Source organism: Ursus americanus, chromosome 4, assembly GCF_024610735.1.
Source record: "Ursus americanus isolate L20-20 chromosome 4, mUrsAme1.1.p, whole genome shotgun sequence".
In the NCBI taxonomy this organism is placed as follows: Eukaryota; Metazoa; Chordata; class Mammalia; order Carnivora; family Ursidae; genus Ursus; species Ursus americanus.
The window spans coordinates 36,192,078-36,219,771 of NC_142130.1; the positions used below are offsets into that span (position 1 = coordinate 36,192,078).

At 41.0% G+C, this 27,694-nt stretch overlaps 2 protein-coding genes across 4 annotated transcripts in view; one reads left to right on the top strand and one right to left on the bottom strand.

Moving 5' to 3' along the window:
• The first annotated feature begins 881 nt into the window (after positions 1–881).
• On the top strand, positions 882–26,564 carry HCLS1 (hematopoietic cell-specific Lyn substrate 1). The gene is made up of 14 exons (XM_045812727.2): positions 882–1,037; positions 3,474–3,557; positions 4,170–4,243; positions 14,666–14,795; positions 16,866–16,976; positions 18,942–18,996; positions 21,855–21,965; positions 22,602–22,657; positions 23,219–23,288; positions 23,938–24,149; positions 24,721–24,825; positions 25,353–25,581; positions 25,721–25,789; positions 25,986–26,564. Exons 2-14 carry the CDS (start codon positions 3,474–3,476, stop codon positions 26,120–26,122), a joined length of 1,443 nt encoding a protein of 480 aa, XP_045668683.1. The 5' UTR covers positions 882–1,037; the 3' UTR covers positions 26,123–26,564.
• FBXO40 (F-box protein 40) overlaps positions 14,844–27,694 on the bottom strand; it is a 32,255-nt gene continuing 19,404 nt past the window's right edge. Inside the window, exon 5 of one of the 3 annotated variants that reach the window (XM_087861600.1) lies at positions 14,844–15,280. In XM_087861600.1, coding sequence (XP_087717726.1) covers positions 15,194–15,280 — 87 coding nt within the window. In that variant the 3' untranslated portion in view covers positions 14,844–15,193. The remainder of the gene's footprint in view (positions 15,281–27,694) is intronic. The other 2 variants (XM_045812726.2, XM_045812725.2) reach the window with 2 other exon arrangements.

The window sequence follows — 27,694 nt, forward strand, 5'->3', positions numbered from 1 at the left end:
ACAGCAAAGATTACTGTTTAGTCCACTTGTGTTGTCATCATTCTCAGTTGGGGATCCTCTCACTTGGTGATCCAGGCTGTCAGTGGAGCCATTCGAGAACCACAGTGTGCCGTGGTGAACTGTGGGCAAAAGAGCATGCAAAGCTTGCACTGGTCTTAAAGTCTCCACCAGAAAGTGATGTATTGAGCTTCTCACATTTAATTGGCCAGAATAAGTCACCTGAGCAAGTCTGACTTCAAGAGGGAAGGGAGGGGCCGCAAATCTTGATGAACTGTAATACAAAACGTTGCAGAGCTTCCAACATCTGATACTATCTAGTTCTTTCAGACTTTCTTCTGCTAACTGGAACCAAATCTTTCTGCTAGTTAGCTCAGACTCCTCACTGTCCCCTAAACAATCTGAAACTCTCTCTCCATGTCTTGCCTTTCCCTGGTGACTTATTCTCCTCCATCATTCAACTGATCAATGTTTATTTGACTCTCTGTATGCAAATCCCAGGTTTAAGTGCTATGGGTAATGTAGAGGTGAGTTTCTTTTCAAATCTTACCCTTCAAAATCCACATAAAAACCACTTTACCCCTTAAGCCTTTCTTGATTACTTCACCCCATGCCAAATTACTTTCACCACAAATTCCTTTACCGTAACAAATGTAACCGCCTGCCTATTTAGAACATGAATACTGCTCTATACCTTCTTTTCTGTGTTTTCTGGTTGAATGTTTTACTTCGCTGACCAGATATAAATTCTAAGAGTAAGAGCAGCATTTTTTATAACTTCCCTGTGAGTCTCAGAGCCTTGCAAAAGACTAGACACAGAAGCATTCAATCTTTTTTTTTTTTTAAGTGTCTAAGCAGAAGGAACTGACTCAAACTTCAGGAAGTAGCTGTGAGGACAGGGTGTCAGGAAATGACAGAAAACCTGAATACGGAACTACAGCAGCAGCTCAGAGTTTCTTGCTCTGAAGTGGCAGCACAGAGGGAGCCCAGCGACGACGTGAAAAGCTGGGAGCTTAGAGCAGACGCTCACACCACTGGAGGTGGGTACTCTGAGCCGTGGGAAAGTCGGGGAGCACAGGGCAAGAGCTGAATTCAGAGGAACCTATCTGGCTCTTAGTCCTTGGTGAGAGATGAAGTCATTGCTAATAGGCTCTTAAGCTTGTATGGCCAGAGGCCTGAGGGTGGGTGGGTGTGGGTAATGAGCATCTGGGGATGGAAACAGAAATGGGGGTATGGAGCCCAGGGCACAGGATTCAGCAGCCATCCAGGACTCCTAATTTCTGCTGACAATCTACAACCCCCTCCTAAGGCCTGTTGCTCCTAGGCACTGAGGTGGGAGGAGGACCACAGGATGAAGACAAAGTCTCCATCTTTGGAGTGCACACGGTCTGGCAGGGAGACAGCACTCATGTAGGAGTAGGAGTCCTTGCGGTAGAGCAGGAAGCAGTTGCTACTGTACACCAGTGCTGAGCACCAGCGCGGACGGAGGCCCGATGAAGGCACAGAGGCCCGATGAATGCACGATGGTTCAATTAGGGCTAGTTTCTGTGATTGTAGGATCACATAATCCCAGAATGTTAGAAATGAAGGGGACTGGATGGATTAGCTAGGTTAATGTCTTCATGTATTTCCCATTGGGGAAAATGGAGTATCAAAGATGTTCAATGTTTTACCAAATGAATATTTTGAATTGCTTTCCCTAGTACCTGACAAGTAAGTACATACCCTATGTTGATTCACTTACTGCTGTTCCCACAGGGGCTTAGTAACAGAGCTGTGGTGACCTTCTGACTCAAGGTCCATGTACTTTACTGATGCTATAGGGCAGTCTTGTGATGAGACCCCTGACTGTGCCTGAAATCCTGGGCACCATTCCTCACCAAGTTATTCCCCAGTGCCCTACCTCTAATAGCACCTCTCACTTTCCTATTTCTGGCCAGTAGCACAAGGACACCAAATAGTCTCTGTATCAGAAACTTCCCTTTGTTTCAAAAATACAAGAGGATGGGAGGTTTTTGGGTGAGTTCGGCTGAGGCCTCAGAGGAACAGCAGGAAAGAGGAGAGGACCATCTGTCCTTGTTGCTTCCTATTTGATCATGAATATTTCAGAAACTTCTTTCTAGTTTTCTGTGTGAAGTCATTTTGTTGAAAAGCAGCCCGGGAGCCAGGACCACAGGCCTTGTCTACCTGCTCTCCCATTCATAATTGTGGCCCCATAAGGGAAGGCAGAGCTGTTTGGGGCAGGGACTCATCCCGCAGTGCAGCTGATTCAGTCAGTACTTCTCCACTCCTCTTTGCATCTCTTTAACCAACCTACCCCCAATTTCCTTGGGCTAGTTTCCAAGGGGATTTTCAAAGAGTGTGGAGAAAGATGGAGTTTTCGACTGGAAAGGAAAATGGGAGACTCTGAGGGCCTGTATGGAGACACTATGGAGTCCTAGGCGCAGTTGTTAAGAGGAACTCATTTAGGAGACAGTGAAGAGCATACGAAAAGACACCTGTGGAATGAGGAGTCCAGGGGAGGATGGGTAGGGGAATTGCCAGCTAGCAAGTGGTATCAGGGTCAAGAAGTCTCAGTGTTCCCCAGAGCAGATAAGCATTGTCCATTGTTTCCTCTTCACATGGAGACCCAGGATCCCACAGATGCAGAGCAACTTGCTGCTTGTCATGCATAACTGGCAGGGCCAATGGAAACACTGGGGATGCCACAGTAGAATAACAATTTGGCTCCTCTTCATACTAGTGCTCTCTAAATATTTCTTTATTATTTACTTAGTTACTAAAAATCTAATAACCCCTAGTGTTCAAAATAAGGGATTCTTTACATGTTATTTTTTGAACTAGCTATCTTCCTTAGAAATATAATTGAACCGTTTTCAAAAATTAAGGAATAGGTGATTCATTCCCAGGAAGTAATGCTTCCATATGTTATTCAGGGTAGGAATTTCAGCTGACTGCCCTACTGACCTCATGCACCTGTTCAGTAGCTGCTCTTAGAGTGGAGATGGGACAGCAACTTGCACTGGAGTTGAGATTTCCTCAATAGAATTAGGCAGGTTGTAGAGAGGGGTGTAGGAGTCATATCTAGAAACCTGAGTGGGATGGTGCTATAATTCTAGGGATGCCCTAGTACCCCTCATTGATTGCCACTTCAAGCCACTGCCCAGCTAGACTTGTAACACAAATGAAGGATCCCAGCACTTTTGACACCCAGTTATTTAACATCACCTACACCCATGATGACTTCTCCCCAGACTCAGTAGGCCTAGGCCATGTTAGTTTATCTTGAATAAATCCTCCTCCCTGCTCCTGTAAGAGTATTTTCCTAAAACTTCCATCTGCTCTGCCTCAGCTTCTATTTTATTCCAGGAAAAAATAGCAAAACCATTGGATGGCTATACCATTGACTTCAGCATTCTTGTTTTCCCTCTTCTTGATTTTCTCCCCCTAATTATTCCCATCTCTGTCACCCTCAGATGTGGAAGTCTGTAGTAGGGCATGATGTATCTGTTACTGTGGAGACCCAGGGTGATGACTGGGACACAGACCCTGACTTTGTGGTGAGTTTGGGAGTAGCTTTGCTTGGAAAATCAATAAAAGATGGAGTTTGGGGGTTGAGGGAAAGGCATTTGGGCCAATCTGTCATCTTCGGGGGGCCTTAGAAAGGACAATCTGGGACTGAAATAGTCCTAATGGTGGAACTGACTGGTAGGACAGTTGGCTGTCATGAGTGGGGCATGTATGATAGTTGATGTTGAGGATGGAAGGGGACAGGTGCAAAGGAGTTTGACATTGTGATTGAGGGGCTATGACAAGCTATGGTGAAGGTGAGGTGCAGGTTAACCTGGGTCTCCTTTGGCCTGTGAGCCAGGATATGAGCTAGACCTGTGTAATTTGTGGGGATTCAGTAGTTGTAGAAGACCTGAAGGGAGCAAAAAGGGAGGTTTCAGAGCCCACCAGTTTAATATTAGCATGGTGGGGGAGCAGGTTGGGTAAATACAGGGAAGAGTCTGAGTAAAGATCCTGAGTAAAGACCCTGACTTTATTTTACAAAACGTAAAGAGGAGGCAGCAGATGCAGGAGACCCGGAGGGCATGTGTGTCAGCTGCATGGCCTCTCTCAATGTGGCACATCTCTTGCCATCACTTATTGCTGAATGCTGTCCTTTGCAGAATGACATCTCTGAGAAGGAGCAACGGTGGGGAGCCAAGACCATTGAGGGCTCTGGACGCACAGAGCATATCAAGTAGGTGCCAAAAGGACTGGGGATCTGGAAAAGGGTGTGGGAAGAGACTGAGGAAAACTTAGAAACTCGGGGGAAGGTGAGGGAAGAAGGAGGAGAGGAGGGAGTTAATGTCTATGTATCTTTGCGTTTTGCTTTTTTTCTCAAATCTGTCCCTGTGTGTCCCTATGTGTATCATTGTGTATTTCTGTTTCATGTCTCTCCTCTTATCCCACCAACCTTATTCTCTCTCTTATTTCTGACAGCTATGCTATTTCCCCGAGTGGGTCTATTATTAGGGATTCAGAGAGGAAGTGGCTCATATACTGAGGTTGTATCACTTCATACCCACATAAATATAAGTGTGTGTCTAGAATGTAGGTAACTTCAGATGGGCCAAGAAGGATTCAGTAAAACATGAAGGTAAATAACTCAAATATTGTAAGAAGAGGACAATATTAGGTCCCATACCTGGCCTGGATGATTTTTAAAATAAAAATTTGTATTTGATTACTTGACAGAAGCTGGAAACCATGAATGGTAATATGAAGAAAAGTGACACTTGGAAACCCTGTTGATTAAAACTATTTTAGTAATGGTGTTTAGGGGTCTTAAAAATCATAACCCAATATTTTATCAGAAATAAAAGCAACCCAACAAAACACTCATAGTGTAAGAGAGAAGGAGCTTTCAGATATATCCAAGGGTTTCTGTGGTATATAGTGTGTATTCACATTGAAAGATTCCCTCTTCTCCATGGGTTGTTCAGAAACATCTAACCAGGGCTGTCTGCTTTGAATTGTATCAGAATGTCAAATATGAATGGCAAGGTAGACACAATAAACAACATAACAAGAGCAAAAATTAACAATTACACACAAATTGGCAAAATTAATACAGCTTAAAACTCCATTTTAACTACCCACACACACTCTAGTAGTGTTTTTACCTCTTTTTCCCCTAGATTTAAAAAGTGTCAGTGGATGATCACACTGCACAAACAATGCACTATGAAAACATGGCATATGTTTATATAATTTGATGATATTCAATACTATGCATGGTTGTTTGATTAGATATAATGATTTATCTTATGTAAATGTAATGAATATTGTTCTTAAACAAACCAGGCAATTCTGGAAGACGTTGGAAAGATGAAAAAAAATGTAACAGGATCATGCAGGAAGTTTCCTGATGCTCCTTTGCAGGCTCATAGATTAAAAAATAAAAAAGATCCGTTCTTGAGTTTTCCTGAGTAAAGACTACTCAGCCCTAGTATCCTGAGAACTGTTAAGAGGAGGGTACAAATGCCCCTTGTACCTTTCCCCAACCAGTGCCTGTCTCGTGCATAGTAGGAGCAGAACATTTTAAGGAAGACTTCTAAATCTTTGCCATGATCCTATAGAAAGAGCTTGAGTTTGGATCTCAGATAGATTTAGGTTCAATGGACAGTGCAGCAGCTACGAGTGATGTGAATTTAGACATATAACGTCTCTGAATCTCAGTTTATTTGTTTATCAGGGTAATAATGGCTACCCTGCAGAATATGGTTAGAGTTCAATGGGCTAACATGTATCAAGTTTCTAGTGCAGTATTTAGCACCTCTTAAGCAGCTCAATAATATTTCTCTTCTTGTTCATATAGATTAGTTTAAATCAGATTTTCTTCCTAAAAACCTAGCATAAACTTGTAAAGAAATGACAGTCTTTCTTCTTCTAAGTGGTATTTACTTGGACTGTTGTGTTGCACAATTCAGTATATTCATTACCCTGACTGCTGACCCTTGGAATTGTAAAATGTAGTGACCTTGGATGTTACCTTATTAGCCTAACTGGATCTCTATATGATAGCATAAATGGTGGAGACATTTACACAAAAGCCCACTCCCCTCCCATTTGCCCACGCTACCAAGGTTTAAAAGCCCTGTCTCTGCTAGTAACTAGTCAGGTGACAGTGGACAGGTCCCTTTTCCTCTCTGATTCTCAGTTTGCCCACTGGGATCAAAAAGACTTCTAGAGGACCTTCCATTAGTAAGTTTCTAATATTCTGGGATTCTCTCTGGCTAGTGTGGGCTAAGCCAATTTTTAAGGTCAAATGGGAATCACTAAGGGCTTTGGAAAGGAGGGGGAAGTTGGAGAGGAGAACAGTAGCTGCAAAGCTGAGATCACTCAGAACAGGAAAAGGAAGTGATTGTGGTTCTCACTAATCTCACTACCTTCCCCCACACTGTAATCTTTCTTTTTAAAGTCTGCCTAAAGTATATTTAGTTTGGGGAGTGGCTTGGTAATTCAGTGAATAGCTCAAATGATAGTTTCCATCCCTCATCTTTTGTGTAGAGAAGTCCTGGGCCAGGCAGCTCCAAGCAACCCAGTGTTTCAGATAAAGCTGTTGTGAACATTTAGGTCCAAATCTTTTTGTTGACATATATTTTTATTTCTCTTGGGAAATACCTTGGTAGAATTGCTAAGTTATATAATAAGTGTGTATTTATTTTTTAAATAAATTACCAAACTGTTTTCTGAAAGGAATTTACCATTTTTTATTCCTACCAATAATGTATGGATATCAATTGCTCCACAATGTATGGTATTGTTAGTATTTTTAATTTTTACCACTCTTGTGAGTATGTGGTAATTTTAATTTGTATTTTCTGATGCCTAATTTTATTGAGCATCTTGCTATGTGTCATTCATGTATCTTCATATATCTTCATTTAAAGTGGCTGTTCAAATCTTTCCCTCACTTTTAAAGTAGATCTTTGTATTGTTATTGAGTTTAAGGGTTCTTTATATATTCTGGGTATGTGTTTTGTGAGATACGTGTTTTTACACATATTTTCTTCCAGCCTTTTTGTTTTATTAATGGCATCTTTTGAAGATCAGAAGATACTAATTCTAATGAAGTCTGATTTTTCAAAAAATATTTTGACTAGCATTTTATGTACCTGAGAAACTTTTGCCTACTCCTTCAAATTGTGAAGATTTTCTCTTATATTTTATTCTCAAAGATTTATAGGTTTGGCTTCTACATTTAAATCTGTGGTCTCTTTCAAATTAGCTTTTAGTACAGTGTGAGGCAAAGATTGAGGTTCATTTTTGGGGGTCATGGATATTTTATTATTCCAACATCATTAAAAGACTATTCTTTTGGGGCACCCAGGTGGCTCAGTTGGTTAAGTGTCTGACTTGATTTCAGCTCAGGTCATGATCTCAGTGTCATGAGATAGAGCCCCATTTTGGGCTCGTCCTGGGTTTGGAGCCTGCTTAAGATTCTCTCTCTCGGGGCGCCTGGGTGGCACAGCAGTTAAGCGTCTGCCTTCAGCTCAGGGCGTGATCCCGGCGTTATGGGATCGAGCCCCACATCAGGCTCTTCCGCTATGAGCCTGCTTCTTCCTCTCCCACTCCCCCTGCTTGTGTTCCCTCTCTCGCTGGCTGTCTCTATCTCTGTCGAATAAATAAATAAATAAAATCTTTAAAAAAAAAAAAAAGATTCTCTCTCTCCCTCTCCTTCTGCCGGTCCCCACTCCCCAAAAAAGACTGTTCTTTTTCCATTCACTTACCTAGCATCTTTGACCATGTATATACAGGTCTATTTCCAGACTATTTTTTTTAAATCTATATGTCAACCTTGAACTGTACCATACAGCACTGATTATTGTAGCTTTATGATATGTTATAAAGTCACATCATCCTCCAAATTTGTCTCCTTTAAAAAAAAAACTTTTCACTATACCAGGACTTTGCATTTCCACATACATTTTAGAATAAACTAGTCAATTACTACAAAAATGCCTGTTCATATTTTGGTTGAAATTGAATTGAATCTGTAGATCATTTTAGAGAAAATTATTAGCTTAGTGATCTGGAATTTTCCTGTCCATGAACATTTATTTATTTAGATCTTTAATTTTTTCAGAAATATTTTTCAATGTTCAGGTCTTGGACATATTTCGTTAAATTGATGCTAAAATATTTCATGTGATTTCATGTGACGGTAAGTGGTATTTGTTTTTAACTTAATTATTTCCAAATGTCCATGGCTAATATAGTCATACCTCAGTGATATTGCAGGTTTGGTTCCAGATCCTCACAATAAAGTAAATATCATAATGAAGCAAGTCAAATTAACTTTTTTTTATTTCTCAGTGCATATAAAATTATGTTTACATTATATTGTAGTCTACTAAGTGTGCAGTAGCATTATGTCTAAAGAAAATATGAACATACCTTAATTTAAAAACACTTTATTGCTAAAAAATGCTAAGCATCATCTAAACATTCTGTGAGTCATAATCTTTGTGCTGGTGGAGGGTCTTGCCTCCAAGTTGATGGTTTCTGACTAATCAAGGTGATGGTTGCTAAAGTTGGGTGAATGTGGGTATTTCTGTGGCAAAATTTTCTGTGCCAATATTAGAAGTTTGCTGCATCGATGACTCTTCCTTTCATCAGTGCAGCATGCAACACTGTTTAATAGCACTTTACCCATAGTAGAGCTTCTTTCAAAATTGGAGTCAGTCCTCTCAAAACCTGCCACTGCTTCATCATGTAAGTTTATGTCATATTCTAAATCCTTTGTTGTCATTTCAGTAGTCTTCGCAGCATCTTCACCGGGAGTACATTCCATCTCCAGAAACCACTTTCTTTGCTCGTCTGTAAGAAGCAACTCTTCATCCATTAAAGTTTTATCATGAGTTTGCTGTGATTCAGTTTTATCTTCAGGCTCCACTTCTAATTCTAGTTCTCTTGCTGTTTCCCCACATCTGTACTTACTTCTTCCCCTGGACTCTTGGACCCTCAAAAATCATCCATGAGGGCTGGATACAACTTCCTCTAAACTCCTGTTAATGTTGATATTTTGATCTCTCCCTGTGAATTACGAATGTTCTTAATGGCACCTAGAATGGTGAATCCTTTCCAGAAGGTTTTTAATGAACTTTGCCAAGATCCATCAGAGGAAGCACTATCTATGGCAGCTATAGCCTCACAAGATGTATTTCTTAACTAACAAGACTTGAATGAGAAATTACTCCTTGATTCATGGGCAGCAGAATGGATGTTGTCTCAACAGGCATGAAAATGACATTAACCATGTAATCTCCATCAGATGTCTTGGGTGACCAGGTGCATTGTCAATGGGCAGTGGTATTTTGAAAAGAATCTTTCTTTCTGAGCAATAGGTCTCAACAGTGGACTTAAAATATTCAGTAAACCATGTTGTAAACAGACATGCTATCATCCAGGCTTTGTTGTTCCATTTATAGAGCACAGCAGAGTAGATTTAGCATAATTCTTCGGGGCTCAGGGATTAGGGGCTCAGAATGGTAAATGAGCACTGGCTTCAGCTTAAAATCTTCAGTTGCCTTAGCCCCTAACAAGAGAGTCACCCTGTCCTTTGAAGCTTTGAAGCCAAGCATTGACTTCTCCTCTCTAGCTATGAAAGTCCTAGATGCCATCTTCTTCCAACAGAAGGCTGTGTTGTCCACACTGAAAATCTGTTGTTTAGTATAGACACTGTCATGGATTATGTGAGCTAGATCTTCTGGAGAACTTGCTGCAGCTTCTCCATAAGAACCTGCTGCTTCCACTTGCACTTTCATGTTAGGGAGACGACTTCTTTCCTTAAGCCTCATGAACCCACCTCTGCTAGCTTCCAACTTTTCTTCTGCAGCTTCCTCACCTGTCTCAGCCTCCCTAGAATTGAAGAGAGTTAGGGCCCTGCTCTGGAATAGGCTTTGGCTTAAGGGAATGTGGTGGTTGGTTTGATCTTCTATCCAGACCACTCAGACTTTCTCCAAATCAGCAATAAGTCTGTTTCACTGTCTTATCATTCATATTTTCACTGGTGTCGCACTTTCGATTTCCTTTACAAACTTTTCCTTTGTATTTACAACTTGGCTGTTTGGTACAAGAGACCTAGCTTTGGGCCTCTTGGCTTTTGACATGCCTTCCTCATGATGCTTAATCATTTCTAGCTTTTGATTTAAAGTGAGAGACATGTGATTCCTCCTTTCACTTGAACACTTAGAGGCCCTTGTAAGGTTATTAATTGACCTGATTTCAATATTGTTGTGTCTCAGTGAATATGGAGGCCTGAGGAGAGGGAGAGAGATGGGGAAATTGCTAGTTGGTGGAGCAACCAACATTTATGAATTAAGTTTGCCATCTTATATGGGTGCAATCCACGATGCCCCAAAACAATTACAATAGTAACATCAGAGATCACTGATCACAGATCACCATAGCAAGTATAATAATAATGAAAAACTTTGAAATATTGTGCAAATTATAAAACTGTGGCACAGAGACATGTGAGCAAATGGTGTTGGGAAAATGGTACCAATGGACTTGCTTAATGTAATGTTGCCACAAATGTTCAATTTGTTAAAAACACAGTATCTGCAAAGTGCAATAGAGTGAAGTGCTCCTAAAATAAGTTATGCCTGTATGTAGAAGTGAAATTGATTTTGATAGTGACCTTGTATCCTGTGAACTTGCCAAATATATTTACTAGTTCTAGTAACACATTTTGTAGATTCTTTAGGACTTTCTACATCTACGTTCATATCATCTGTGGATAAAATCTTAGTCTGTGTGGCTCACCTTTGTGCTTTTACTTTTGTAACAAAAACAAAAAGATCTGTTCCTTCTCTTAGCTCATCTTTAAGGTTCTGATTTTCACCTGGTTCCCGTAAACTGCATTGCTTTATCAATTCCTGGGTTTTTATTTTATTTTATTTTATTTTATTTTATTTTATTTTATATTTTTTTGTTTAACATTTCTGTTTAATGTTAACATTCAAAACCACTTAGATACAAAAAACACACCAAATACTTAGATACAGGAGTCCAGGTGAGAGCTTACATAATGGGATGAAGGATGGGACTGCTGAAAGGTGCTAAAAGGGTTGACATACTTTTATTTTATTTTATTTTAATTTAATTTAATTTTATTTTATTTTTTATTTTTTTGAAGGTTTCATTTTTATATCTTCGATTTTTTTCTTTTATTTATTTATTTATTTTTTTAATGTTTTTTTATTACATTACCTTTTATCCCTTTTTGTTGTCTGATTGCTGTTGCAAGGACTTCTAGTACTATGTTGAATAATAGTGGCAAGAGTGGGCATCCTTGTAGTGTTCCTGATCTTAAGGGAAAGGCTTCCAGCTTTTCCCCATTGAGAATGATATTTGCTGTAGGCTTTTCATAGATGGTTTTTATGAGATTGAGGAATGTACCCTCTATCCCTACACTCTGAAGGGTTTTAATCAAGAAAGGATGCTGTATTTTGTCAAATGCTTTTTCTGCATCTATTGAGAGAATCATATGATTTTTGAATTTTTCTTTCTGGATAAAATCTAAGACACCGATAGATTTGCGAATGTTCAACCACCCTTGCATCCCAGGGATGAATCCCACTTGGTCATGATGGATAATCCTTTTTAATGTACTGTTGGATCCTATTAGCTAGGATCTTGTTGAGGATTTTGGCATCCATATTCATTAGGGAAATCGGTCTGTAATTCTCCTTTTTTGATGGGGTCTTTGCCTGGTTTGGGGATCAAGGTAATGGCCCCAACATTTTTATTTAAATTGTATTATTTATTGGCATGATCCTCTGATTAGCCTTGCTGTCATCCATGAGGTGGAAATTCCTGAATCTCATTTTTAAATCCCTTTCAAAAACTTGTTTTAACTATGATATAGTTATGACCCATGTGGCTATCATTGGACTCATTAAAACTTTGTACATTTTCCTCACTTGAGAGTAATGCTTAGCTCCATTTTCTTCATTCTTCATCTGAATATTTTGGTTGGGAAATAACAGCTATTTACATGTTCTTGGAACCAATCGCTTTTTTGACACAGACATTTCTAAAGTGTCAGCGTTGTTGAACTAACAACACAGGCTCTCTGCCTGCACTGCTGCCAGAGGGTTTAGACCAGGCACAGGAACAGATGGTTCTTCCAGCACTTGGCTTGTTTCATCTGGTTCAAGGCCAGCTTTCTAAAATTAAGTGTGACTAAAGCTGAGAAGGCTTTTTAAAAAGACTTTTGGTGGGCTTATCCTACAAGGCCACCAGATGGATCTATTCTCCCATGAGAGAGGAGAATTTCTGCTGTGGTGTGACCATTTTACCTGTAACCAATGTATCTGGATTTCCGGAGCTAGTGAAGTCCCAGTAACATCAATGTCTCAATTCTCTAAACCTCTATTTCTTGCTGCAGGAAGTCAAATTTTTTATTAAGGATTCTCTTGCCCAAATATTACTAAGAAGAAATGCTTATAGGTGTCCAAGTATCAGTCCTGATTGTCACTCATTGATGCTAGTGCTGAACTATAACTTCATATCCTCAGGGCAAACAGATATGCTCTCTACCTTCATGTGAAGATGAAAGTGAAGAAAGACAGAGAACGCCTCCTTTTGGTGCTACATTCTCTTAGGAATAGAGGTGTCCCAAATGAAGTTTATTTGGGCCTTAATGTGTTATAACAATTAGTGATAAGAGTGAATTTTACTAGTTTTTTTAAAGTACCTGATAATGGCTTTATTTTTTCCTTATTCCTGGTACAGTTCCTTTTTTTATTTTAATTTTTTATTTAAATTCAATTTAGTTAACACAGAGTGTATTATTAGTTTCAGAGGTAGAATGTAGTGATTCATCAGTTGCATATAACACCCAGTGCTCATTCCATCAAGTGCCCTCCTTAATGCCCATCCCCCAGTTACCCCATCCCCCCACCCACCTCCCCTCCAACAACCCTCAGTTTGTTCCCTAGAGTTAAGAGTCTCTTATGGTTTGCCTCCTCTCTATTTTTATCTTATTTTATTTTTCCTTCCCTTCCCCTATGTTCTTCTGTTTTGTCTCTTAAATTCCACATATGAGTGAAATCATGTGATATTTGTCTTTCTCTGACTGACTTATTTCACTTGGCATAATACCCTCTAGTTCCATCCCTGTTATTGCAAATGGCAAGATTTCATTCTTTTTGATGGCTAATATTCCAGTGTGTGTGTGTGTGTGTGTGTGTGTGTGTGTATGTGTGTGTAACATCTTCTTTATCCACTTACACTGTTGGTGGAAATGTAAACTGGTGCAGCCACTCAAGAAAACATTATGGAGGTTCCTCAAAAAGTTAAAAATAGAACTACCCTATGACCCAGCATTTGCACTACTATGTGTTTATCTAAAGGGTACAAACATAGTGATTTGAAGGGGCACATGCTCCCCAATGTTTATAGCAGCAATGTCCACAATACCCAAAATATGGAAAGAGCCCAAATGTCCATCAGAAGATGAATGGATTAGTTCTTATTAGCTTTTTTTTTCCATATGAGTATAGTTGAAACATAGTGTTACACTAGTTTCAGGTGTACAACTTAGTGATTTGACAAGTTTCTACATTATGCTATGTTCACCACAAGTGTAGCTACCATCTGTCCCATTACATCACTACTTTAATATCATTGACTATATTCCTTATGCTGTGACTATTATTCTTTTATTATTATGATTATGTTCAGTAAGGCGACATATAGTACATCATTATTTTTTTGATGTAGCGTTCAATGACTCATTAGTTGCACATAACACCCAGTGACTATTATTCTTATGATGTATTTATTCTGTAACTGGAAGCCTCCATCTTCCCCTTATCCATTTTGTCCAACCCCCATCCTCTCTGGCAATCATCAGTTTGTTCTCTGTATTTATAGATCTGATTCTGCTTTTTGTTTGTTTTATTAGCTTTAGGAAGTATCAGATTTGGGGACAGAGGTGAAGGACGTTCATTTTTGACAAGAATATACACAAAATAGTTAATGTATAGATAAATCTTCCAAAGCTACATTTTTCCTAACCATCATTGTTAATGACTCCCTAGTATGCCACTGAGAGATAATATTGCAATTTACTTAACTATTCGCTGAGTATTGGCCATATAAATTGTTTCTTAGTTTTGCTATTATATACAGTGTGTCAGTACATAGTATTAGACCTTAAGCCTTGCCATGTTTAAAATTATTTCCTTGGGATAGACTCTCAGGACTAGAATGTGTGGGTAAAAGGGTATATAAATATTTTTGTGCTTCTTGAGAGAGAATATCTAACGCCAGAAAGAAAATAACTTACCAGTTACTAGAATATAATTGGAGTCACTGTCCTCTAATATGTTGGAGCATGAAAAATGAGGCAAATATCAGAAAGTTATTTAGTGGGCAAAATAATGGACTAAAGGAAATATTATTGGATTATGCAGAGTTTAAATCAGACTATGGTATGTAGGCCACATCAATCTCTTACTCCCAGTCCCAGTATTGATATACTTTGGGGGCTCAGATTATTGCTAAAAATAAACAACACATCTCAAGATTTCTATTTTTCTGGGAAGGAGAATTCTTTTACTTACTTGTGCTAGACGAGTCTCTCTCATGTGGTTACTTTCAGCATCCACCAACTGAGAAACAAAGTGTCAGAGGAGCATGACAGTCTCAAGAAGAAGGAGATGGAATCAGGGCCCAAAGCATCCCATGGGTATGGAGGTCGGTTTGGGGTGGAAAGAGACCGAATGGACAAGGTAAGATGAAAGGAAGATATTTGCTTAAAGACAAAAGATAGATTGATTCATTTATTGGAATTATGGTTTAAAATTTATTCAAAAGTACAGTATGATTTGGCCTTTAAAATAGAATGTCCACATATTATTTGTATCATTTTTTCCTGATTTCAACACATAAAATATAGATGGTGGAAAACAGGATTCAAAAATTTAAAAGGGGTGGCTCACAGTAGTCCCAACCACACTGTAACTCCTAGACTGAGGAGACAGCGTCACAATTAGAGAAGGAAAAAATATGTTTTAAAATCATTTACTGCTTTTAGGGGCGTCTGGGTAGCGTAGTCGTTAAGCGTCTGCCTTCGGCTCAAGGCGTGATCCCGGCGTTCCGGAATCGAGTCCCACATCAGGCTCTTCCGCTATGAGCCTGCTTCTTCCTCTCCCACTCTTCCTGCTTGTGTTCCCTCTCTCGCTGGCTGTCTCTCTGTCACATAAATGGATAAAATCTTTAAAAAAAAAAATAAGTATTAGTTTATTTACTAATTACTGCTTTTAAAGCTTTGTATATTATGTTGATGTTGCAACTTCTCATTATTTTCTTTACTGTGTACTTAGTGTTCTTTTTGTATATATATTATACCTTATGTGCACATATGAAAAATATTGATGTGAACTTATTTATTAGATGCCTTCAAATATGAATATTGTTTTCCTTTATCCATTAGCTACTATAAAAGCATGATAAAAATGCTTGTATTATAAATCATAGTTTCCATTGATTTTCCTAACCTCAAAGATAGAGATATATGCCTATAACAAAAAAAACATTTTATCTCCAAGGAGGAAAAAATATATCCAGTGAAAGCCGTTAGTTCCCCCTCAAGAAGGGTTTTGTTTTGTCATTGTGTTACATGCAACATAGGCTTATATTCTCCACAAAATTCCTAGGAAAAAACTAAAATAGATCAACATTCATTCATTCTTAAATTCACAAGCAAATTTGACCTACACAGACCTAAAGATATTGTAAAATGAGTTCTGGGAACTCATACAGGGCAGTGTTTCACATCTATCTCTGTACTGATAATGATTATCCCAGCATGAGCTTGGGAATACAGGAGGGAGGAGAAGCTTTTTAATTTCTTCTTAGTTGAGATTCTGCAAGGTATCATTATTTGGTTTGAAGTACTACCCAAGTTCCAGATTATTAAAGTATCCGTATCTAAATATTGGAAGAGAGATAGTTTTCAAAACCAAATAGAAAGTAAAACTATAGATGGAGGAAAATGTGGAGGGGAATAGGGAAGTTACATGCCCTCTTGAACTACTTGCAGTATTGTCTGCCAACCCCCTTTGGTGCAGAGTCAGTCACTGTTAAATATCAGGGCTAAATTGGCTCTTCTGAAATTTGATGGACACCCAGGCACAAAGATCCAGAACAAAAGCATCTGGCTGTTTTCGTGAAATACACGATCTCAGCTGCAGCATTAGTCAGTTCCTTTGATCTCTCTTCAGTAACTACCTCATTCTATTTTGACCCATAAATCCCTTGTTTTTAGCTTTTTGTTTCTGGTTCAAACACTGTTCTGTCTACCTCGTCTCTATCCCTGGGGTTCCCAGTCCATCCTATAGGAGTTTCCTGAATGATGAGTTCCTAATGGTATGAAAGAAGACTTAGGATGTGCCAGCCTCCAGAAAAAGTAACCTTGTTCTTCCCTTACCACATCCTGCTTGTGTGATACACTGGTGGAGGCTATGAGGCTGACCCAGAATGGAATTCCTGGTGTTCTTATATCCCAACCCATGTCTGTATCATTTTTTTTCCAAAACTTTATTTAAATTCAAGTGAGATCACATATAGTGTAGTATTAGGTTCAGGGGTAGAATGTGGTGATTCATTAGTTGCATGTAACACCCAGTGCTCCTTACATCAAGTACCCTCCTCAATGCCCATCACCCATTTACCCCATTCCTCACCTCCTCCCCTCCAGCAATGCTCAGTGTGTTCCCTATATTTAAGAGCCTCTTATGGTATCGTTTCATTTTTTATGGTCATTTTGTCTTTCACTCATTCCATCTGATTTTTCTTAGAGTGCCGTGGGCCATGAGTATGTTGCTGAGGTGGAGAAGCACTCTTCTCAGACTGATGCTGCCAAAGGCTTTGGGGGCAAATATGGAGTTGAGAAGGACAGAGCAGACAAGGTAAGTCTCTCCCTGTGCTACCCAGCTCAAATTATGTGGGATTTACCAACCCTCACCATTGAAGTTGGGTCTACGCTTCTCCTATGGAAAGACAGGGCAGTGGACTCAGAAGGGTCCTTCATGAGGATAGCCACCATAAACTTCCTTAGCAAGTTCCTTGGTGCCACTTGGCGAGGCCACATGCTGAGCTGAATAGTGTTCATTTAAATGAGACAAAGATTCTCAAACTCTGTTTAGATAAGGAATCCATCAAACCATTGATTTTTATTATAGCTTTACGCATGAAGAAAGAAGAGGGAAATTTCAAAGCTCTTTTGGCCAAACATCAAAACGTTATAATTATTTATGCCTTTCAGGAGAACACAGATGTTAGCTTAAGTATTACTATCACAGCAGCAAACAACCAAGTAAAACAACGAATTAGGGTTATAATGTTTTTAGAAGGTAAAGGTTACTTTTCACAGGATATAGTACCAAATCCCTGCAGTCCAGGGTTTTAAAGACTCCTTTGTGCAAAAAAAAGAAAAGAAAAGAAGTTTTTAAAAGAGAAGAAAAAGCACAGTACAATTAAAATTATAAAGTGGTCGGGAGAGTACTATTGATAACTCATTAATGTTCTCATTTCACACCTGAGTAAATCAGACTCCTTTAAAAAAATTATTTCTTTATTTTAGAGAGTGTGTGGGGTGGGGCAGAGAGAGAAGGTCCCAAACAGACTCCACACTGAGCCCAGAGCTCCAGCTCACGACCCTGAGATCGCGACCTGAGCTGAAACCAAGAGTCAGATGCCCAACCGACAGCACCACCCAGGCACCCTAGATCACTCTTTATTTTGTTTTTTATGGTGCAGAATAGTTTCTCTTCCCTTGTAACTGCAAACAGAGAGGACATTTTCTTCACAGCTAGCTGAGATTTTCTTTTTACCTGCAGTTGTTAATTAGGTGGGCCAGAATCCCTAAAGCTAAGTGTTAGAATGTTATTTGTGTTGGGGGGGGGGCAGAAAAGTTCAAAATTACTGTAAGGAAAAGGAAAAACATAGAAGGTAATTTTTTAAGGCAGTAATGGAATATGGAGCATGGAATGTTCTCTAACCTTCCATCTTGCCCTTTGCCTGATTTCTCATTGTTCTTTCTTTCATCTGCCTCTTGAGATAATCACCTAAACAATCAGTGTGTCATGTAAATCAAGAAACAATACATACTAATAGCTCTTGAGATGCAAAATCTAGTCTTGCTTAGAGACCCATAGGTACTGAGCTAGATGGGGATGCAGCTGTGTGATGTTGGGTATTGGCCAACATATCCAGTCCTGGAGCAGCTAGGATCTCCCAGTTGCCTCTCATTCCATCAAAACACATCTCTGGGTTTCCACTGCCACTCAGGCAAAGAGAAGAGGCATAGTATAATTAATGAGGAATGGGATAATATTTCTTACATGCGCATAGTGCTTTATAGTTTACAAGGCACTTTTCTAGCTATTATCTCATTTTAGTTCATGAGAGTTTGGAAGAAAAGCACTAATTTACCGACTGACACAACGCAAACACTTTATACACCTTGCCCCATTTAGTAGTACTCACAATATCCCAAACAGAAGGGTCATTTCTCCCACTTTATAATTGAGCAGGTTTACCTATTTTCACTTCATATTTGAGGAGACTGAGACTAAGTAACATAAAGAACAGGCCTAAAGTTAAACAACTATAAATAGGGAAAGTTGGGGTTGGGGTTGGGGTTTGAATCTAGAGCTATGACCATACAGAACCCATGCTCACAGCTTTGCAGCACCCTGCCGCTGCACCAGCCTGTCAGGTCAGAGTGCTCCTCTGTTTCTAGGTTAAACCACCATTCTCAGTCCTGAATTCTTGTAAACTAGCCTCTGGCCTGAGCTAGGGGTAAGGGTATGTGAGGCAGGGAAAAACTGTCAGCTCCAATTCTAATCAATCCACTCTCCTTTTCTGTGTAGTCGGCAGTTGGCTTCGATTACAAAGGAGAAGTGGAGAAACACGCATCTCAGAAAGGCAAGGACCCTGCACTTCAACCTCAGCAACCTGATTGACCTGTTGTGCTTACACTTCACCTCCCAGCAGCTGTCGCCAACTCCCTTTAGTTCCACGATGTTGTTCCCCACTATTTTATTTATTTTTATTTGGTTTTTTTTTTAAGATTTTATTTATTTGAGAGCAAGAGAGAGCATGAGGCGGGGTAGGGGGGAGGGCAGAGGGTGAGGGAGAAGCAGGCTCCCCTCTGAGCAGGGAGCCCAACGTGGGCTCAATCCCAGGACCCTGGATCATGACCTGAGACGAAGGCAGATGCTTAACAAGCTGAGCCACCCATTTATTTTTAAATCCAAGCATGTACTTGCTTCTTTCTTTTTTATCTCTTTCTAGGAGATTGATCAAATTTTCTTTAGTTCCCCTTTCCCTCTAATGGATTGAAAATAAGGTATTCTACTCCTTTATTTTGGGAAGTAATCCCTAAGTTTTAACATTCATCTTTCACTTAAGTTTAAAATTAATCACTGTCTCTACCTAGTAATAAAGGAAATGTAGAATAAGTTAATTATGTTCCTTGTACATCCTACATTCTTAGTGCCAACTGGCCAATTGTTATTGCTCAGTATAAGGATTCCATGTGTTTTTAAACCCCACAAAAATGAATCATTATTATTATTTAGTGAGTACTTATTTAAATTGACCAATGTATTTATCAAGTTCCTGGTGTATCACTGCTTATTGTATCTCACTGTTTCCTCCTTCCTTCGATTTCCTTCTTACTAAGGTGTATCCTTTGATAAATCTTCCTGTGAAAGCCTATGAAAGAACTCCCAGGCTTTGTCTGGAAAATACGTTTTGTTCCATCCTTCAGTGTTATTTTCCTTTCATCACTTTGAAGGTATTTCATCCTCTTTGGCATCTCTCTTGTGTAATCTACCATCATTCCTTTGTAGGTAACATGTTTTGTCTCTCTGTTCTGTTTGTTGTTGTTGTTGTTGTTTTTTCATGAAAGGCTTTCTTTTTGTCTCTGATATTTTCAAGTATCATCAGGATATATCTAGGTGTCGGATCTATTTCACTTATCCTACATGGGACTTATCGATCCTCTTCAACCTGAGAAATAACTTCCATTATGGAAAGTCTCAGGCATGTTTTCTTTGGATAGTGCCTCTCCTCCTTTCTCTTTTGTTCCTTTTTCTGGAACTCATATTGATGCATATTGAAACTTCTCATTCTCATTTGGATATCTCTCTCTTTTTTATTTTTTTAGAAGATTTATTTATTTATTTTAGAGATAGAATGCAGGGGTAAGGGGCAGAGGGAGAGGGAGAGAGGGTCTTTTTCTTTTTAAAAAAGATTTTATTTATTTGACAGAGAGAGACACAGCGAGAGAGGGAACACAAGCAGAGGGAGAGGGAGAAGCAGGCTTCCCGCTGAGCAGGGAGCCCGAAGCGGGGCTTGATCCCAGGACCCTGGGGTCATGACCTGAGCCGAAGGCAGAGGTTTAACAACTGAGCCACCCAGGAGCCCTTAAGAGACAGTCTTAAGCAGGGTCCACACCCAGAGCAGAGCCCGAGGCAGGGCTTGATCTCATGATCCTAAGATCATGACCTGAGCCGAAATCAAGAGTCAGATGCTTAACCAGCTGAGCCATCCAGGTTCCCCAGCCATATGGTCTATCTTGGTGAATGTTCTATGTGCATGAAAAAAGTATATTCTGCAGTTTTGGGATATAATGTTCTATAGATGTCAGTTAGGTTTTGTTAGTTGATAATGTTGTTTGGGCCTTCTATAATTTTAGATTCTTTTTGTCTAAACATTCTATCAATTAATGTAAGAGGAGTGTTAAATTTTCTATTTAGGATCACAGATTTTTCTATTTCTCTTCCCGTTTCTGTTAATTTTTACTTCATGAGTTTTGATTCCGTTAATAGGTTATACCAGCATACATATTCCTCATTAATGATGATTTGTTCTCTTATTATTGTGTTATATCTCTCTTGTCTCTTTAATGCATTTTCTATTGAGGTCTACTCTGTCTCATATACCTGCCATCTTTCTGATGCTTATTCTTTCCGTGCTATATATTTTTTCTAGATCAGCATTAATTTCTCAGCTTAGAATTCCTATGTAATATAAGTGGTATAGAACTGGATATTTGCATTCTACATATTGGAGTTTCCAAGTCCCATAGGTAAAATTTCCCCCTACCAAATGATGAACAAACTACAACCCCCCTCACCATTTCCCTAGACAAATGAGTAGGATTTTTCCAGAACTCTTTTATAGGAGTAGGCAGACTACAATTTCTTGTTCCCCAGTTCCCTGTTCTTGTATAAGAAAGCTGACCTTAGATCCTAATCTGTAGGTACTAAATTTGGGACTTAAAACACCTTTGGGTTTTCTGAGTCAGCTCATAAATACCCTCATCTCTACTGCTTTGATTAATCTATTTGTTTCTGGAGGCAGGATTTTTTTCTTATCTCTTGAGCTTCACTATTAAGAAAAAAATATTATTATATTTTAGCAGACATTTCTAAGTATTTATATGGGAGTAGAGACAGGCATAAATTTCGTATATATCTGCCTTTTTTCCCCTAAAAGTCTCTCTACACTTACCCCTTCCTTGAAGAAGGGAGATAATTGAAATGATCTTCTCATCTTGGGATGGAAGTAAAGGAGGAGAGGAAAGGAGTGAACAATGTTGAATTAAAGCTTACAAAAGATGGCTTAGGACGCTTTCTCTTTAATCCACCCGGATTCTATCCCTGCTGCCTTCCCAGGCTCCTATCCCTCTGCACCCATTCCTCCTGACTTCCCTCTTCCACAGCACCTTCCTGTGGGCTAAGGGTGGGCTCTTATGACTACTCCTTCCACCACAGATTACTCTCATGGCTTTGGAGGCCGCTACGGGATAGAGAAGGATAAACGGGACAAGGCAGCTCTGGGATATGACTACAAAGGAGAAACAGAGAAACACGAGTCCCAGAGAGGTGAGTTGGGTTGGAGAGGAGGGAGGTCACACAGTAGCATAGAGCCCTCCTTCCTTCGTTTCTGGAAGATGACAGAGAGGACCCAGAACACAGACGTGCAGATGTGCAGTGGAGGTGGTGATCTAAAGGGTAAGTGTATGTATGTGGGGGGGGGAGAAACCAGGAGGATGGAGAGGAAAACAGCAAGATTAGGAGAAGGACAGAGGACGCCAAAAAGAAGGGGTCACTGAGAAAAGGGTAGAGACAGGCTGGGCGATGACAAGTGGGTGATTTGGCTATGAGTCTCACAGGCCCCTCTGCCTCACAAGGACAGAGAGGTCTCTCTTCCCTGGGACACATAGAGGATGGCTGGAAGGCTCTCCTTATTTTTTCCCATTTCTTCCTTTATATTCCTTCCTTTTCTGTCACTTCTCTTTTTACCTTTCCCTCTTCACATCTCTTTCCCGTCCATTCTCTCTCAGTCCTTTTCTGTCTCTTCCCATCCATGCTTCTCTCTATCCTCTGATTCTCATACTTCCTCGTCCATCTCTGTTTTCCACATTCCTGTCTTCTGGTCTTTCTTCCCTTGATTCCTCTACCTACACATTCCTGGCATTTTAACTCTTCTTATGACTCTCAAAACTTTTTGTCCTGCAGATTACGCCAAGGGCTTTGGTGGTCAGTATGGAATCCAGAAGGACCGAGTGGATAAGGTAAAGCACCAACACACCGATGTCTTTAGAAGAGGTCCCTAAGCTGCACCTGAAGTACATTGAGATAGGGAAAGCTAAGCGTCCTGAGCTGTCATCCTACACTCCCCGTTGACTGCCTTCTGCGTCTACTGGGCAAGTCTTCTGCATCCTAAGCTTTAACTAAGGAGAATGGAGGGAGTCAGAGAGAGACAAACACATAAACTTCAGGGAAAGATGATGTTTGAAATTTCATTGATTGCTAGGCATTGCTTAACTCAATCTATAATCTCTTCCATTCCATTCACATCGGTTCTTCTTCATGCATTGGCCGAGGCCCTGCTGCATTCTAGGCAACTAGAGATTCTAGGTACACTGACCTTTCAAAAAGGAGAGCTGAACCCACCAGTTTAGAACTTCTCTACCCCTCTCTGCCACAAAATAACAATATTGGAATACCTTGTTTAACTATTGAGCATCAAATGGTCAGGGATACCTCCTATAAGGCCCTAAACCCCAATACTGACTTTGGGTCATTACCATTCCCTTCTCCTCCCCACACTGCATATACTCTTCTCCTTGCAGAGCGCTGTTGGCTTCAATGAAATGGAGGCTCCAACCACAGCTTATAAAAAGACAACACCTGTAGAAGCTGGTGAGTCTTAACAATTCCTTTTCTCTATGTTCCTCAACCACCTTTCCTTTCTCATTCTTTCTTATGCCTAGACTACGTCCTCCATGCCTTTGGCCACCTAGACTAGCTGAGATAGACTTGACCCTGCCCATATATTTCCAGATTCTCTCTCCTAAAACAAACAAACAAACAAAAAACCCCAAAAACAAAAAACTAGGTTAAGTGGATGGAGAGATAGAGTGACATTAGGAAGGAACTATAAGCGGAGAACACAGGGAGGGAGGGATAGGGAGCCATTTGAGAATAATACAGAAGGATAAGAGCTTGGGATGGGGGAGGAGAGGATGGATGGTGGTCAGAGAGCATACAGATTTAAGGAATGTAGATAGGGAAGGATGCTAGTTAGGGGAGCAAGGCTTATAACTCAAAAAGGACGAGAGTCTGAGATGGCATGGCCTGGCTATATGGAAGTCTGGGCTTTAGGGCTACATCCTCCTTCTATAATCCCCTTGTTCCTCCATTAGTACCTCTTTACCTTTCCTCTCGTGAGTTCCTCTCCGTCTGCTCTCTGCCTGGATATTTAACCAATTCCTTTTCTTCCTTCGAGTGCCATCACCCACCCCCACCCGTGACCCAAGATGATCCTAATTCTTCTTGCCTGTGTCTGCAGCTTCTAGTGGTGCCCGTGGATTAAAGGCAAAATTTGAGTCTATGGCTGAGGAGAAGAGGAAGCAGGAGGAAGAAGAAAAGGCACAGCAGATAGCCAGGCATCAACAGGAGAGAAAGGCCCTGATAAAGATGAGCCATGAGACTCAGCAGCCAGTGGACACTGTGAGAGAGCCGCAGGTGTCAGCCCCATTGCCCAAGAAAATCTCTTCAGAGGTGAGTGCTTGCCTTCTGGGGTTCACGTCCAGGATTCCTTGCCCAGATAGGTGCTAAGGAGTCCAAATCATTGATAGAAAACAAGGCACACCATACAGTACATCATTAGCTTTTGATGTAGTGTTCCATGATTCATTGTCTGTGTATAACACCCAGTGCTCCATGCAGTATGTGCCCTCCTTAATACTGTATGATGACTAACATATATAATAAAAAAAGAAAAAAAGAAAACAAAAGGAAAATAAGGCACAGGCCTCCCTGGTGTTAGGCAAAGTCTAAAACTGCTGTCTCTGTCTTCAGGAAGATTTCAGTCTGAGTGATTGGGCCTCATGTATATCAAAATGTTAGGAGGGAAAATCTCAGATTTACATAAACCAAGATTTGCATATTTGGCTGTGCAGCCAGTCATTGTTGCAGGAACAAGAGGAAGGAGCTAGCACTTCAGATTCGAGCCCATCTTGAGGGGTGATTGATTTGGATTAGCAGAGACAGGAAGGGGTGTTCCAGATCAGTATAAGAGAGAAGAGGGAGGTTTGCATACTTACAAGAGAGAATGCTTTATTCTCCCCAGGCCTGGCCTCCAGCAGGGAGCTGTCCATCATCAGAGCCTGGGCCTGTGAGAACCAGTAGGGAACACCCAGCACCTGCCCTGCCCTTGAGGCAGAATCCCCCAGAGGTAAGTAGAGCCCCAAAGATTCTCTGCCCCTTTCCCATCTCCTCATGTCTTAGGAAGGTGGGCTATATGAAGTGACCAACCATCCTGGTTTGTCTGGTACTGTCCTGGTCTTAGCACTGAAAGTCTTGCATTCTGAGGGCCACCCAATCCTGGGCAGAGCAGGACAGTTGGTCATCCTACCTGTGGAATTCCCAACAATGTGTTTTTGCTTCAATGTTTTCCTGGTCATTCAAGGAATCAGACTTGCTTTCCATTTCCCTTTCCTCACACCCTTTACATTTCCCTCCTATCACCTCTTGGTAGGTGTTTTGAGTAAGTGGGTATGGGAGGAGGTCGAGGAAAGAAGATGGATAAAAGTCTGGGTTCCTAGGAGACGCTATTAGATGGAGGCTAGGATAGAGGGTAGAAGTGGTAGGATGGTGATGGTGGGGGCGGGGGTGTCTTAGCAGTAGTCCTCCATTGGGAGGTTTTAGAGAGGCAGCTCCTGGTGGGTGGAAGTTGCTCTGATCCACACCGTCTTTTCTCAGGAGGAGGAGCCCCCAGCTTTGCCTCCCAGGACTCTGGAAGGCCTGCAGCTGGAGGAAGAGCCAGTGTATGAAGCAGAGCCTGAACCTGAGCCCAAGCCCGAGTCTGAGCCTGAGAATGACTATGAGGATGTTGGAGACATGGACAGATGTGAGGAGGATGGTGAACCAGATGGGGACTATGAAGATGTGCTCGAAACTGAGAATCCTTCTTGTCCCTCCACTACGGCTGGTGAGTGGTGGGGGAGAAACAGCTCCTGAATTGGGTCTAGTCCAGGGGAGGGCAAGAGGAAGAATTGCCCCGTTACCCACAAGGACAAGTTTTCCTTCTCCATGTTGGTGAGACTATGTTTATATCTCTCATTATGCAGAATCATCTGGTTACCCAGCTGGGACTGGAGCAGGGATCTCAGCTGTAGCCCTGTATGATTACCAAGGAGGTAGGTTTGGAGTGGCCTGAGGGGTCTGGTGCCCGGAGGCCCTTACTACAAGAGAGGGAGATGGATTCTGGGGGCTAGGGAAGGACCAGCCCTGGCATCAAGAACAGCCCCTTTCCCTCCCTGAGGTTTACAGTGGGCACAGGAATGGAAGGGTTACTGTTTAACCATCCTAATGTTCCCTCAATTGCCTCCCCAGAGGGAAGTGACGAGATTTCCTTTGATCCTGATGACATCATCACTGACATTGAGATGGTGGACGAAGGCTGGTGGCGGGGACGTTGCCACGGGCACTTTGGACTCTTTCCTGCAAATTATGTCAAGCTCCTCCAGTAACTGGCCTTCCCTGTCTTCTGCATTATCACTTCCCATATCCAAAGTGGTTCTGCCTCCACCCATGCCCCATTCCTGCTCCAAGTGTCATGAGTTGCCTGATATTCTAGACAGATTTTCCCTCTCCACTAGGGGTTGGGGCAGAGACAGCATGAGGAAGGGGTCTCCTTCCCCTGTGTCCTCTCTACCGTAGATGAACTCATGGACATTTATCTTGTGGTCCTTCCTCCTTCCCCATGAATGCTCCCTCAAATACCCCAAGTTCTGCCTTGCTCCATTTGTGAGCTCTGAGCTTCCTGGTTTGCTTACAAGGGAAGGCATGTCTAGATTGCCTGGTTTGCCTGGCTGTGCTATTTGCCCACCTTTCTCTTATGTTGGAGATATTTTTTTAATCTCTCCGTTCAGTCTTAAATCAGAAATAAAGTGGGACTATGATTCATTTCTATGCTGAGGTAAATAGTACTTTTTATGCAGGCCTCAATGGCCCTACTCCTGTGGCTCCAATTCCCTTTCCCTCTTTCAGGCATATCTAGAAGACTCCCTCCTGCCACTGCCCATTGCCCTGTACCCTGGGTATCAAGGGTTGGGCCTTTTCCTTAGACTGTACTTAAACCCAATCCAAAACAGATTGACCTGGAAAATGGCAGTAAGGTGGGGAGCCGGGGAACCAAGAAGTGTCCATAATAAGGCAGTTCAACTTTTTTGGCTTCAGCAGTTGTGAGAGGCCAGCCACCTTCTGCCTGGGAATAATGACTACATTCTTTTAAGACATGATTCTTGAGGAAGAAACACAAATTGGGGGGTTGAAAGGAGGAAAAGGGAGATTTGGTCAATAAAAAAAAGACTAAAGCTAAAGGACTACAGGCTTCAATGAGGTGTTAAGAGGATATAGGGTCAGAGACAGTAGCCTCTACTAGAGAAAATTCAGGCTTCCTTATAGCTGGATGACTGAAACTGATGAGGAAATTTATGAACATTCTGTGTAGTCCAGGGCCAAGGCTGATAGGAAAAGAGGTGAATACATTTGCCTAGTTAGTAGTGGGCTAAAAGTGAATCACCAAGCAAATTATGGGGGTGAGAAAGAATGAGAGGCCCCAGACCATTGGGTCCAGCAAGGTCTGATAGGAGATCCTAGGCAAAATCAAAATAAAAGTCAGGGATATGGGGCAAAGATGAAGAAAACTGTGGGATCAAAGAGGAGCTAGAATTAGTGTCTGAGATCCATAATTGCTCTAGGACTTCATGAAGTTGGTGAGCTCCTCGCGTGACTAGAGCACTGCATCCCTCAGGCCGGTTCCTTGGTTTTTCTTTAAGACACGCGCTCTTTCGCAATGACCTCTTTGCCAGTGAGTCACAAATCTGTCTTTAGACCTAACTTACAAGACTCACCCAGGTAGCCTTCCAGAGTACAAAACAGCTTTTATTTCTGCTTCTAGAGACATTGGGATTTCCAGCATCCAGAGGCAAGTCACCAGAGATATACTCAATCTCATTCTTCACTTCAGTTTGACTTGATATCACACATAGATCAGACTTTCACAGTGGTTTTCCTCTTACATCTCCAAGTCCCACATT

Excerpts from the sequence above, each read along its gene's own strand:
- HCLS1 (XM_045812727.2), top strand. The coding sequence starts at position 3,474 with ATGTGGAAGTCTGTAGTAGGGCATGATGTATCTGTTACTGTGGAGACC. Across the intron at positions 18,997-21,854 it reads GAAACACGCATCTCAGAAAG|ATTACTCTCATGGCTTTGGA; the intron begins GCAAGGACCCTG and ends CTTCCACCACAG. Across the intron at positions 22,658-23,218 it reads AGAAGGACCGAGTGGATAAG|AGCGCTGTTGGCTTCAATGA; the intron begins GTAAAGCACCAA and ends TTCTCCTTGCAG.